This window comes from Macrotis lagotis, chromosome 7 (genome assembly GCF_037893015.1).
Source record: "Macrotis lagotis isolate mMagLag1 chromosome 7, bilby.v1.9.chrom.fasta, whole genome shotgun sequence".
NCBI classification, from domain to species: Eukaryota; Metazoa; Chordata; class Mammalia; order Peramelemorphia; family Peramelidae; genus Macrotis; species Macrotis lagotis.
In genome coordinates this window covers 90,323,031-90,338,370 of record NC_133664.1, presented here as the reverse complement: position 1 = coordinate 90,338,370, position 15,340 = coordinate 90,323,031, and the positions used below count along the sequence as shown (strand labels likewise).

Genomic DNA, 15,340 nt, shown 5'->3' with positions numbered 1-15,340 from the left:
CTATCTCAGCTAAAGTGCCACTTTCCACATTAAACCTTTCTTAATTGCCTCCATTTATTAGTACTTTTCCCAGCCTATATCTGCTTGTATTTACTTGGCAGCTAATTTATTTAATCCTACATATGTTCATATTCTTTCCACCAATGGCATGTAAGGTCTTTGAGGGCCTTTTTATTTTTTTGCATTCTGAGTACCTATTATCTGGCACATGGTAGGGAATTCATAGCTGCTTACTGATTGATTTCTTTCTTTCCTTATCTTCCTTCACTTTTTCATTCATTCCTTTATATTGATCTCTCTAATTAAAATGAAACATTGAGAATTTTGCTCTGGGTACACTATGTTATCTCCAACTACCTTTTCTCATCTGATTCAGGGTTCACAATCCTATGAGGTTCTATGAAGCACTAGATTTGACAAACAATAATAGGGAAAATTCAGTGAGAGGCATGAAGTTAGGACAATATAAGATACATTAAACATTTAGCTCTGAGAGGGTAGGACATGAATGCCTTATTTCCAATAAGCCTCGGTTATAAATATCTAAAATATATGTCATAACTGTGGAAAATAAAACTACATAATGGAGTCATTCTAGAAATCAGTTCATAGAGCAGTGTGGCATCTTTGAGTGATTTTAATCTTTGGTTTCTTGCAGTTTACATGTGCAAGTGGCATATAATGTAGAGAACTGCATGATAAATCACTCAGTTAATAATCTTCCAGAGAAACTGCATTTTGTAGTTAAAATTTCAAGCTAAAAATAAGTTTAAACCACAATGGTTTCCCTGAGGATAGACTTGTCAAATGAAAATATCCATTTGTATCACAGATTTTGTTACAGTGTCTCCCATTGCTCTGAACTTCGGCTACTCACTGATGAGGGTAAACCTTTACTATCTACTAACTAATAATAATATTAAAAATTAGCTAATAATAATATTAAAGCTAAACTTTTCCCAAGAAAAGAATGAACGGGATTCATATTAGAGGAGTGAAGTAAACTATATTGAGATTGACAGGGAGAAGGGAGGGAAGAAACCTGCTGTAATTTTGGATAAAGAGGCTATTCCAAAACTGAGTGCTCGTAAAGAGGCTCAGAAATATTTATCCTGAAGAATCCAGTCAAGCAGTCAATTTATTTTGTAACATTTATTAAGCACTTACTGTGAGACACACCTTCTATTAAGCCTGAGGAAACAAAGAAATGAAAAAAAATTAAAATCAAAAAATTTTGGTGCCATCAAAGAGTTTAATTTGAATTGGAGAAATAATATGTGAGTGCATAGATGTATAGAAGAAACATATAATGCAGAAGAAGGTAGTTTTTGAGTTGAAGACTCAAAAGGCGAGTAGGAGTGGGTTGGGGAGATGATGCTTTCCTGAAGAAGGTGGCAGTTGAGCTGAATACTGAAGGATGCCAGGAAAGAAAACAGGAAAAGGTGAGGAAGGAGAAACACCCTTGGCTCTACTGCACAGCATTCTGTGGTTGCTGTGGGGAGCACTGAGTAGTTTGGAGCTTCCTACAGGAAGTAATTTAACTGTAAGAATGTTAGGAGCCTCTCCTTGGACTTTGTTTGCTGATGAGAGCTTCCACATAGAAACTGGCGTAGGATTAAACCTCATTTGCACTAACCTGGGTAAAAATCTTGTAACTGGATTGAAAAAGAAATTGCTTTAGACCTGGCTCATGAATGTTGCTTGGCTTCCTATGGTGGGATTTATAGGCTTCTCTGATCCTTTGCTGGATATCATATTGAACTCACTCAGGTTTTCAATAGCTTCAACCCCTGCTGGCAAAGTTAATCTTTAAGTTTGCCACTTTGAACATCTAATTTGTGTTTCTACAACTCACAGATTTACCTGTGCTCTGGAGAATACATTTTTCCAAATGAAAATAGGATGCAATAATGCCTCTCTATGTGCTTGTAAAATTACCCTGGTGTTTAAACGTGAGAGCACTGTTTAAAAAGCAAACCTGATGCATCTACACTTAAGGAATAAGAATGTAGTTTATAGAGATGAGCCAGAATCATTTCATCATAAGCAAGATGTATTTACTGAAAACAGTTTTTTTCTTGTTCATTTGTTGATTGATTCATTCTTTTATTCATTCAACAAATATTATTTCAGTGCCAGGTATGGGCAAGGCATTATTGAGATACAAAGATACAGACATAAAATAGAGATATAGAGATATAAATATAGATCCTTCCCCCTAGGAGTCCACAATATAGTGGGGATTGAGAGACAGGATAAACACAAATAACAAGACAAGATAGTATATATCAAATGTGCTTTAGGTATAATCAATAGGAGCCATAGGAGTTTAGAGCAAAGAGAAAGGAAGGAGCAGAAGGGAAAGTGAGAGATGAAAGGAAGGAGGGAAGGAAGAAAATAGGGGAAAAGGGAGAGAGAGTGAGGGAAGAAGGAAGCAAATGGAAGGAGTGACTTTTGGGTGAGGCGTCAGAGGTACTGAGTTATATCAGAGCTGCTTCGTTCAAGTAGGTAGACCTAGTTTAAGTGAAGTTTAAAAGGTGCAGAAGATGTTTCAATCTGTAGTGGGAAATAGGATGGGAGTGATCTAGGTGAGCAGCTGAGCATGAGTAGAAGTGTCTTGTCATGCTATGGAGAGAATAGGGGTGTAATAAGATGCCCAAGAACAGTCCTGTGGAGATGCTCTAATACTTTTGCCCTAAAAATAAAGTACAGAAGATAATCACGCAATGATAAATTGGAACCAGATTACTGAGAGAGCCTTGAATGTCAATGGAAGGAATTTGCACTTTTCTTGTAGGCATGAGACTTAGAACATGATTACAACAGAGTTTCAGGAAGATAAATTGATTTAGGGTGTAGGATGAATTAGAGAGGAGAGCCTGAAGTCCAAAAGGCCTACTATGAAACTAGGGAAATAATCAGAGAATAAGGTAGAGTTAGGGTGAGAAATCCATCACAGATTGAAACCTGTGCTTTTTTTTTCATCCTCTGATTTCTATTAAACTTTTTCTTGACAACTTGAATGCAAATTTTTACTTATTTAACCAATTCTCCAGAGCCATTCTTGTGTATTGTGTGATAGCCTTGCTATATTATTTAATTAGCCTATTTTGAGGGGATGCTGATTCTTCTCATAAGTATAATGGACCAGATGATCATAGTTTCCTCCTGGTTATTAATTGGAATTTCCTAAATGGGCAGAGAACCTTCCACTCTATTGTAGAAGGAAGTAGCAGATGCATAATATTGGTCTAGGAGAAGAAATATGATGATTTGTTGTTTTCTGGAATTCTCAAACACACCCCAGAGTGATGGAATAGAAATGGGGAGAATCTTATCAGATATGACTGTAACTGAAATATGAAATCATATTTATGATGTGACAACTGATTATAATATTTATGATATTTGAAATACAATATCATAAACTACTTTTAGGTGAATCAGCTCCCACTGCAAGGAGGATGCTGAACACAGTCACAGCATTCAGAATGATTCCTTTCCTAGGATGCAACACATATAAACATACTCTCATAGAGAAAACTGCTCCTGATACCCTGACAGTGCTGCTGTACTTTTTCCTGAGGAGGGGAAAAATGGATCCTTTGCTCTTTCCATCAGTTAATCATTTTTGATACTAGTCTATAGGATTATGGTCAGTCTTACCTCTGCTAGCAGTAGTAATTCCCATTCCTTCCCTTCAAAATGTTAGTTAAATATGATTCCTGAAGACCAATGATGCAACCTACTTACTGGTCATTCATTTCATCTACTCCCTGCAAGTCAGCTGGCTCCTCTCATCTAGCATACTCGCTTGTGTACATATTAAGGTCAAAGGATCCTGTGATAGAGATCTGATCCTTTCCTGAGAGGTTGTGATTGGGAACCTGGGGATGGGGGGAGAGAGCTCAATGACCAGCAGGGCCTGAAGAACATGTCCAGAAATTGCTTTGATGCAGGTGGTTCTGAATCTGTATACTTTTGCTCCTGAATTTCTACTCTGACTTTTGAATTAGAGGAGCTATTGACTCAAAGAAATTGGTTGTTTCTTTTCATTCACTGGTATTCTTTGTTGTTTGCAGGAGCTGGTGGGAAGTAATCCTCCACAAAGGAATTGGAAAGGAATTGCAATTGCTTTGCTAGTTATTCTGGTCATCTGCTCCCTGATTGTTACCTCTGTTATTCTTCTCACACCAGGTATTTATAACATTTTATTATTGGGAAGCCAGCCAGTGTATCCCCCAAATGCAATGAGATCTTAAGGTTTTTTCCAAAATACTTCCTGTTGTATACTTTATTTTCCCCAAGTGATCCCTCTTGATAGCATCTACTCTTTTAAAAAAGAGTTTTAGATGTTTTCAGTGGAGAAAAGGCTGGTCTACATTTTTCTAAATTAGGAGCATATTTTTATAATTATTTGTTAAATGGCAAAAAACCTAAAGTTCAGAGATTTTCTGATTTGACCAGGTAGGTACAGTGTAGTTGACCTTTTATGCCAACTGAGAGAATTAAAGATACTGGCATAATACTTATAATAATTGTTTATGTTCAAAGCTCTCTGTTTTTTTTAAAGTTTTCCCAAGACAAATGGGGTTTAAGTGGCTTGCCCAAGGCCACACAGATAGGTAATTATTAAGTGTCTGAGACTGGATTTGAACCCAGGTACTCCTGACTCCAGGGCTGGTGCTTTATCCACTGCGCCACCTAGCCACCCCCCAAAGCTCTCTTTTTTATTGTTGTTTTTGCAAGGCAATGGGGTTAAGTGTCTTCCTAAGGTCACATAGCTAAGTAAATATTAAGTGTTTGAGGTCATATTTGAACTAAGGTCTTCTTGACTACAGAGCCAGTACACTATCCATTGTACCACCTCGCTGACCCTCAGAGCTCCCTTGTTGATAAATTCACTGAAAACTAAAATAATAGTCAATATAAACAAATATGTACATGTAGACATACTTTCATATATAAGTATATACTATACCCATGCACAATAAACCTGTTAGAGATCCAAATAATATATCCACATGCAAGTGCCCACACAATGAGTACAGCATACACAGCATACACATATGTAAACATATGCACATGTGAACAATGTGAAGCACATGTATTTATAGACACACTCATGCATACAAATATATCCTTAGAGTTGGCAGCATAATTTATATTCTTATCATTTTAGTGTTTGCCAACAACTCTGTAAAATGGTTAGTTTATAGATGAAGAAACTAAGTCTCAAAGAAGGGAAACAAAATTTATCCATGGTCACACAGGTAGAAAAAAGTCAGAGTTAGGATTAGAATCCAGGCCTTACTATCTTTGTTGATACTATGATGCTATCTCTCTCTGTATATATGTGCAATGTTCCATATTATTATAACTCTGCTACCTGCCCTGCTTAATGAGCTCCAAGTTGTTCCCTGTTATTTTTAGAATCAAATATAAACTCCCTCTTTGAGCATTTAAACATCTTCATAGCCAAACTTATCCTGCATTCATAGTCTCCTCATGTTTTACACACTCTGCAGTCTGTTGGCACCATTCAGTTTTGTCTCTATCTCCCATTGCTAACCCTCTGAAATGTTCCTCATTCCTAGAATCCCTTACCCTTCACCTCCATCGACTTCCATCAAGTCTCAGTTCAAATGCTACCTTAACAAGGAATTCTTGGCTAGTCCCTGTAATTATTAATACCTCCTCTCCAAATTTGCCTATCCTTTGTATTGGATAAATCATATATATGCCAAATTATTTACATGTAGTCTCTACCACTAGAATGTTAATTTTCTGAAGCAGATTATTTTTACTTTTCTTTGTATATGCTAGTCTTAACAAAATACCCAATGAATTTTTGTTCTTCAGTCATTTGTTTCAGTCATGTTCCACTCTTTGTGACCCAATTTGGTGTTATCTTGGCAAAGAATTCTGTAGTAGTTTGCCCTTTCCTGCTCTAGTTCATTTTACAGATAAGGAAACTGGGACAAACAGTTAAAGGACTCAGCCAGGCTCACATAGCTAGTAAATGTTTGAAGCGAGATTGGAAGTCAGAAAGATGAGTCCTCTATCAGCTCTATCCTCAGCCTGACACAGCTGCCCATGGCCCATAGCTCAAAAAAGTCTTGTTCACCAAATGAGAGATGTTTCCAATCTGATCTCTGCCCTCCTGAAGCTTTATCTGGTTAAGACAATGAAACATATAGCCAGATAACTCTAATACTTGGCAGTTTAGAATATAGAATAAGTATTACATGTATGCTATAGATGATAAGTGCAGTAGGACTTCAGAAACTTCCTGCCTACAACTAATCAGGGAAAGCTTTCTGGGGAAAACGGCACTTGGGCAGGACCCTAAGCATAAGTAGGAATTTAGTAGACAGAGAGAGATTTTGGGGGGGGGGGGATTAGAGGAGCAGGAATTAATCATTTCAATGGGGATAGCAGGAGTTTTACAGTACTTCATCAATTTACAAAGCTTGTGTGCATATTTTTATTTCCAATTAACAGATAAACTCCAGAGAATTTAGGTGATTTGTTCAAGGCCACTCAACATTAAAATATTAAATATAGGAGCTGAAATTCATTCCCATTCCTTTCACCAGGGCATCTAATTCCAAACCCAGTATTACTTCTTCTATAATTATATTCTTATTCCTCTCCAAGCAAAACAATTAATGTTTCAGGAAAAACCCCAATATGTCATTGTAATTTGTGTTAATTTTTTAATCCACTTGAAATAAAATTTATTAACTATTTGTTCATAGTTGTTCTACAGTGGCAGATTGAAAGGATACATAGTTAGTGAATATACTCAAGACCCAAAATATTTAGGTTCAAGTCTCACCTTTGATCAGTATGAACTTTGTGACCTTGTTCTAGTCCAGTCATGTCAAACTCAAATAGAAATGGAAATCAGTACTCTATAAGCAGAGATCATTGTGAACCATAATTCAGTTAGTTTTATAATGCAATGTTATATGTTTTGTTGAAATTTTTATCTGTTTTGTTAAATATTTCTCAGTTCTGATCTGGTTCAGATTACCCTCAGGAGTGGTGTAGTAAGTATCCAAAGCCAGTTTGGTGGAGTAATAGATAGAGTACCAGGCCTCAAATTAGGAATATATGAGTTCAAGGCCTATCTCAGACTCTGACTGTGTGACCCTGGGCAAGTCACTTAACCTCTCTTTGCCTCAGTTTCCTCAACTGTAAAACAGGCATAATAATAGCACCTATTTCCTAGGTTGTTGAAAAGATAAAATTAGAGAATATTTCTTAAGTACTTTGTAAACTATGGCATATAATTTTTAAAAAATAAATAAAAGTATTACATAAATGTTAGAAATAATGATAAAAATACTGATAATACAGAGATATAAAAGCTTTTGCTTCTTGACCTCAAAGAGCAACATTCTTTCTTTTTTACTAATAAACATATTTTCTTGAGTAAAAGTGGATAAAAGTTGATGCTAATTTCAAATATTATTTGATAGATGATGAAATAGCCTTTGATAAAATATAGCATCCATTCCTATTAAAAACACTAGAAAGTTTAGGAATAAATGGAGTTTTCCTGAAAATAATAAATAGTATCTATCTAAAACCATGAAAAATATTATATCTAATGTTTATATATAAAGTTTATTTATAAACTCAGAGCATTTCCAATGAATTCAGGGGTAAAACAAGGATTCCCATTATCACCATTACTACTCAATATAGTTTTAGAAATGTTAGCAGTAGCAATAAGAGAAGAAAATGAAATTGAAGGAATCAGAATTGGAAATGAAGAAACAAAACTTTCACTCTTTGCAGGTGATATGAAGAAAATCATCTTAAAAACTCCTTGAAACACTTAACAAATTAAGCAAAGCAGTAGGATATAAAATAAACCCACAAAAAGTATAAGTTTATTCTAACTTTACCTCTTACCTTTCTTTAAAGAAAGATTTTATTTATTTTGATTTTTACATTTTTCCCCCTATTCTTGCTTCCCTCCCTCCACCTCTCACAGAAGGTATTCTGTTAGTCTTTACATTTTTACCATGGAATACATTGATCTGAGTTGAATGTGATGAGTGATAAATCATATCCTTAAGTAAGAAAAATAAAGTATAAGAAATAGCAAAATTACATAATAAGATTATGGGTTTTTTCCCTGAAATTGAAGATGATATTCTTTGGTCTTTGTTCAGACTCCACAATTCTTTCTCTGGATACAGATGCTATTCTCCATAGCAGACAGCCCAGAATTGTCCCTGATTGTTGCACTGATGGAATAAGCAAGTCCATTAAGGTTGATCATCACCCCCATGTTGCTGTTAGGGTGTACAGTGTTTTTCTGGTTCTGCTCATCTCACTCAGCATCAGTTAATGCAAATCCTTTCATGCTTCCTTGAATTCCCATCCCTCTTGTTTTCTAATAGAAAAATAGTGTTTCATGACATACATATAACACATTTACCTCTTTAAGCAATTCACATGGCCCTTTGAATTTTATCACAGGTATCAGGAATTAATGATTGAAAGACAGAAATGTGATAATAATTGGGAAATTCTTAGCACATAGTAAGAACTTTTTAAAGATTGGTTATTATTACTTTATTGGTTAGCATGCTGTATATTTGACAACTCTTCTTTACTACTCTCTAAGACTAAGTTGTAGAGAAAGTGCCAAATTTGAATTGGTAGATGGAGTTTCCTTATCTAGGTATTCTCTATACCACTGAAATCCAAGCTCTTACCAATTTGCCCTCCCTCTATACTTTATGGGATCAGTAATCTTATATATCTGAGAATTCTGTCAAATAACATGATTGTACCTCTTTTGTGCCTGCCCATATTGTGTGACTTTTATCCATGTGTTCCCATCAGTTCTCTATTTTGTCCTTTCTCCCTCCTCTCCAACATGCTGGGGGTTTCCATCTAGATACCTTGAAGTTAGGTGAGTAGCAGTGGGACAGGAAAGTAGTCTAGTGGCTATCACTCTGTCACTGGACCATTCTTGTTTTTCTGCTCATACTCTTCTTTGTTGACATTCTTTCTAAAAGCATCAACCTTAAGGATATCTAAATTCATGTCAAATGATGAGAGGAGAGGACATAAATAGTCATAGAATGTTAAATATAGTGTTCTAAAGTCTTTTGTGATGAGCAAAATAATCTACATTAGAAAGTGTCTTCTGAACTTTGAGGATACAGTTAATTTGATCTTTTGGAATGCATTCATTATGCTATATAGAAACTAATGAACTGAGGGGAGGTTCACATAATTATTGAAAGCTGGGAAACTGAAAGGGACCCTAAAAGATACTTTGTCTAACACTTTGTGGGTGAGAAAAAAGAGACATTAGGGAGGTTAAAGGATTTAATGCACACTCAAAAACTAATTTATTTCAGAGTTAATAATAGAACTAAAGATTTTTGATTCCCAATCTTTCTTGTTTCTAGCTTTTCCATTGAGTCATGTTAACTTGAGAAGTTCTCCTTTTCTAGAGTTTTAAAATTAAAAAACAGCAGCCTGGGATTGTTGAACTAGATATTTCTCAGGCTAAATCAACAGGAACCCATGCTCAAGAAAAAAATTCATTTAAATAAATGTTCATTTTGGAGAAAGCTACCATGATGTCAGATTTCTGGATTCATTTCAGTTTCATTTTTTAATGTAATTGAACTGTGGTATAACAATAGTATATAATATCACTAGTGGACCTTGTCTTTACATATATCTTCCTAAAATGATTTTATTTCATCCTATTTATTTTACTTTTGCCTTTCATGGTGCTTAGACTAGAACCATGTTCACATGCAAGATCTTTACTCGATATTTGACCTTTCCCTTGTTATCCTTGGGCTTACTTATCTTTCAGAGACTAGTGAGATTCTATCTTATGTGCATTTATTCTTCCATATAGGAACTTTGCTCTTGTTCAGAAACACAAGGGGCCTTACAAATGGCAGTTTAGAGAACAACAGCACTGTTGCCAGGAGCATCTTGTAGACACAAATATCCAATAACAATAAGGTTGTGCAGCAGAGGTCTCGACTGAGTCATTTAAGGACTAAGAATCTAGCCCTGGGAAAATTTTTCATTTCTTTGCCAAGCAAAGTACAGGACTGTGTCAAAGAGAATTTCATCCTCTTTTTTATACTTCTTGGGGACTGAAGTCAGTTCCCACATAAGTATAACATTTAATACTGCATGTAAGTGCTTCTAATTCAATTCTTACAGAGGATATATTCCAGATTTATCCCTTCTACCTTGAGTAGAGAGAGGCACCAACCATTCAACCAGTTCACATGGTAAACACTGATAACCTATTTGGCAAGGGTAGCAATAGTAAGCTGCAGGCTTCCATAGGTGGTATAGTTGTTGTGTTTAAATGATTTCCAGAAAAGATTTAGAGAGGTGAAATGCTCTTTTTTTTTTCTTTTTTACTAAATAAAACTGAGAATTCAAAGGAGGAAGAGTAGCAGTAGTAGCAATAGCAGCAGCAGCAGCATCATTAGCTGGCATTTAGATGATGCTTTATGGTTTGTAAAATATTTTGCATAAATATATATATATATATTCAATAATATTCAACAAGGGAAAAAAGGAAGAAGTCAAGTGAATGAAAGAACCAAATTCTCTATATAATCACATGCAGTTGAATGGGCAACATAAGGAATCAGCATGGTACCCCAGAGAAAGAAGGTTAGATTTAAATTTAGAGGATCTCACTTTAAATCTCAAGACTGCTCCTAATTATGTGTGTCATCTTATGCTAGTTAGTTCACTTCTCTGGGATTCTGTTCCATTGTCTTCAAAATAGAGATTTAGACTACACTTACTTTTGAGGTCCCTTTCTGGTCTAAATCTCTGTGTTCAAAAATGTCATTGAGTCAGATATTTATACATATGATCTTGTAAAAGCATTGTTGCTGTGTAAGCCAGGTAGATAATGGAAAAGGAGGGTGAAAGCAGACTTAAATCACATTGGGTAAATTGTTCAGTGTTTTCCGTGATCCCAGGCTTATCTTTTCTGCAGAAAGCTATCTTTTTTTCATATTAGTATTCTCCCAATGAGGCTATATGGTGGGAAATTGTGGAACAATATGATATCACAGGAATCCAATTTGCAGGTAACCTATAGGACAAGAGAAAAGGCACATAATATGCATCTTAGACTATAAAAATTACTAACAATAATTTCCTCTAAATAAAAAGCATAAAAAATATTCTCAAGATCAAGGATGGGGGCGGCTAGGTGGCGTAGTGGATAAAGCACTGGCCCTGGATTCAGGAGTACCTGGGTTCAAATCCGGTCTCAGACACTTAATAATTACCTAGCTGTGTGGCCTTGGGCAAGCCACTTAACCCAATTGCCTAGCAAAAAAAAAAAAACCCTTAAAAAAAGATCAAGGATGACTGGAAAATTCAATTTATTAATCATCTAACAAAAGTAAAAGAAAATTAAACTGTCCAAGTGTTATGCTATCACTTTTAAAATAATTTTTGAAATCTAAAAAAACTCTAAAGAGGAACCCATAATACAATGGATAAAAACTTTAAGAGCAATTTTGGAGGAATAGGGACAGGAATCATTCAGAAAGGCATAGTTTGTCAATAGAGACATTGTCAACACTGAATCTTTATTTTAAGAAAGCAAAATGTAATCTTAAAATTCTCCAGTGATCAATGTGTATGATGTGAAAATGTTAACATCCCATAAAATTCCATGACTACATAAAATTAGATTCTAGGCTTTTGTATTCTGATACTCTTAGAGGATACATACCAATTTTCACTAATCACCCTTAGTTATGGTCTTTAATTTGCATAATCAGTGTGTGTTTTTATAGTTTGTGGTAAGTCATAAGATCCCCATTGTTAATTTTATCAGAATTGTATTATAGAGAACATCTCATCTTTCTTGAACCAACTTCCCTTAAGGATTTTTACTTAGTCATTAAGGTGAGGTTCTACATATCTTTCCTCTGAACTCTCTTAATTTGGGGTATTTCTCCAACATTTTCCTCTTCAAGATATACCAGCTTTCTTTTATATCTTGACTTCACCAAACACAATGTTAAGCATAGGCTCAGCCTTACTTCTATTTGTATTTTAAGGTCTTTTGAGAACCTGGATTGGGTCATTAAGTGGGTCTTTTTCATCAATTTGAATGATGTGATTTCAGGCCTTATAAGCCTGTTGGTAGGGATAAGGATAAAAGACTTTTACCTTGTACATGCCTCTAGGAGGAGTGTAGGTGGAACTGAGAACAAGACAATTTTTTGATTTCATAGCAAAGCAAGCAAGGCATCTGTTATGGCAAGAAGGCTTGACATATGGAAAAATATCCCTTAGGATCACCCCAATCCTCTCTTTTATCATGGTGCAAAATTTTTCACATAAAAACAAGGTATCCCTGCTTGTGTCTAAGATCAACCCCAATGATATTAGTCATGTAGAATATTATGGTGCTGGAAGAAGCAAAGAATAGATTTGTTGTACCTCATCACCCTATAATAGTTTTGCAGTATAGAGTAAGAGTTCTTTGCTATCTCTGTCCTTTCCTTCATGGGTATGTAGTCTCCACACTTATGTTGTGTATATGTCAAGGAAAAGTCTGTGATTCTGGACTGGAGTCTTTGGAAGGTCAAGGTCCAGTATCCAAAGAACTTCAAAGGAAGGTTGTGGAAGCTAAACAGTGCCAAAAGGCAATTATAGTTTTGTTTTTGACCTCACCTTTTAAGTAGTCCCTTCTTCCTAAGGGTTCACTATTATTAGAGGTTGGGGATGATCTTTATAAACAGAGATCATGACACTTATTTGGGAAAAGTTCTTTGGCAAAAAATTTCTCTGTGCTTTAGTTACTGGTTCTTTGACTAGACTAAGCCTTTTGAAGGATATGGGGGTAATAAGTGAGGAAATCTAGCAATATAAAGGAAAAATTCTAATTCTGAGATTCCCCTATTTAATAATCTTTGTTCTTCCATTATGTACCATTATGATCACCCTCAAATATAACATCTATTATTAGAAGCCATATCATTAGAATGGATCTCCACAAAGAATGATTTCAGTGTCTAAAAGATAAAAGTTTCCCCTCCATGCCCCAAAACTTGCCTCATAAAATCTAACTTTTATATCTCTTAATTACTTTGTGTGATAGGTGTTTAATCACTAGCCTTTTTAAAATAAAGGAATTTTTCTAGGCTAACAGGCAAATTTTTGCATTTCTAGAAAAATATAGAACCTATTATTAAAAGTATAAATAATGAACATCTAGAAAAGAAAGCAGGGACCACAAATAGCCAGTATAGATTCATTGAAAATGGGTCTCATCATAAATAAATTTATTTTGAAAATAGAATGTGTCTTATTCTAAATTCTTTGCTTGTTAAAAAAGAATTGCTGGACTGGTAGTTTGGGGGCAGATAGTTGGCATAGTGGATAAAGTTTTGTACCTAGAGTCAGAAATATGTAAGTTAAACTCCAGCCTCAGACACTTATGAGTTGTGTGAACCTGGGCAAGTCACTTCATTTCTGGTTGCTTTGGGGCTTTTTCATCTGTAAAGCGGGGATACTAATATCACCCAGACCCTGGCCCTCCAGGGTTGTTATGTGAATAAAATGAGCTACTAATTGTAAAACACTTATCATAACACCCAATATATAGTAACCACTATATAAATGTTATCTACTATTAATAACTTTCATGGGAATGTGGTAGTTATATAGATTACCTCATTTTTGAGAAAATATTTAATGAATTTCTCATGCTGTTTTTTTATAATAGATGAAGAAGTATTGACTAATTCAGTTAAATGATTATCAAACCAGAAAAATGCCAGATCCAAAGTGAATTTGACAATGATTCATTGTCAATTTTGAGGCAGATGGGGTTAAGTGGCTTGCCCAAGGCCACACAGCTAGGTAATTATTAAGTATCTGAAGCCAGATTTGAACTCAGGTACTCCTGACTCCAGGACCAGTGCTCTATCCACTGTGCCACCCAGCTGCCCCCATTGTCATATTGAAAGGAGGTTTCCAGTGGGAAACACCAGAGATTACACCTTGGTTTTGGATATACATGTTTATCAGTGATTTGTAAAAAAAAATAGATGCTATGCTTGTCAAAATTGCTAAACATACCAAGCAAGGAGGGATACTTAATATACTGGATGAAAGCATAAGGTTTCAAAAGAGATCTAAACATATGAAAGCATTGAGTTGAAAACAAAATTTAATTGGGGTAAATTTAAAGACCTTTTTCATTTGGATTAAAAGTTGAATTTCACAAGTAAGATGAGGGAGATCTGACTAGATGCAGTTCATCTGAAAACTATCTCAGGATTTTATTGGAGTATAAGCTTAATATGAATCAACAAAGTGAGATGAAATCTGAGAAAGTTAATGAAGCTTTAAATTGAAGAGAAATGATGGTTTTACTCTAACTTGATGAGAAACCATCAATAGTATGTACTGCTTTTACCATCACCTATCAGGAAGAACATTGATAAGTTGATGAACATCTAAGGAAGTCTCCTGAAGGAAGGAAACAAAAGGTGGGAACATGAGAGAACTTCTTAAGTGAAATAAGTGAAGAATCATGTTTGTTTACTCTGGTGAAGGAATGATTTGGGCATAAGAGACATAGTAGCTTTCATTCAGTTTTTGAAGGATAGAAGTTGATGAGTGATGAGAGCTATTTTGATTGTGCCTATGGAGCAGAATTAAGGACACTGTATAGAAAATTAGAAGGAATATACTACTTCTTGAAATATCTCACTCAATTTTGAACAGCTTTGGATTTTAGGAATTTAGTCAAAATCTGCAACTGTGAAAATTCAATTTAATAAATGTTCATGCAATGCCTTGAACCTAGCAGGTCTTTAATAAATTCATATTGAATTGAATTGTAATCGTGAGGAGAGTTGATTTTGTCTTGATGCAAAGAAAATATCCTAGCAATTAGAGCTGTTCAAAAATGGAATGTGTTGCCTCAAAAGGAAGTGGGCTCTCTCACATTAGAGGTCTTAAAGCAAAGACTGAATAATTGTTTGTCAGACATGATAGTAAGGTGGAGGGAGAATTTTTTCAGTTAAAGGTTGAACGAGATGACATTGAGAACCTTCCAACTTGGAGAATAAGTGATTCTAATTCTGCCAACCAGAAACATAGCCAGGATAAAAAAAAAGTCATAGCTAATGGTCTTAATGAATATCTATTCAATTATATTTAAGTCCCAGACTTATCTATGTATTATTGCTTGTAATAATTTCCCTTTTTGAATGGTTATTTATTATAATTACATAGTCTGTGCTCTTTAGTCTCCCTGTTTTTCACACTTAGCCAAAAA

General features: G+C 35.1%; 1 protein-coding gene across 1 annotated transcript in view; it reads left to right on the top strand.

Annotated features, from left to right (window-relative positions):
• DPP6 (dipeptidyl peptidase like 6) overlaps nt 1-15,340 on the top strand; it is a 1,027,554-nt gene that overhangs the window by 445,150 nt on the left and 567,064 nt on the right. Inside the window, exon 2 of the mRNA XM_074195237.1 lies at nt 4,083-4,197. Within this exon, the coding sequence (XP_074051338.1) occupies nt 4,083-4,197 (115 nt within the window). The remainder of the gene's footprint in view (nt 1-4,082; nt 4,198-15,340) is intronic.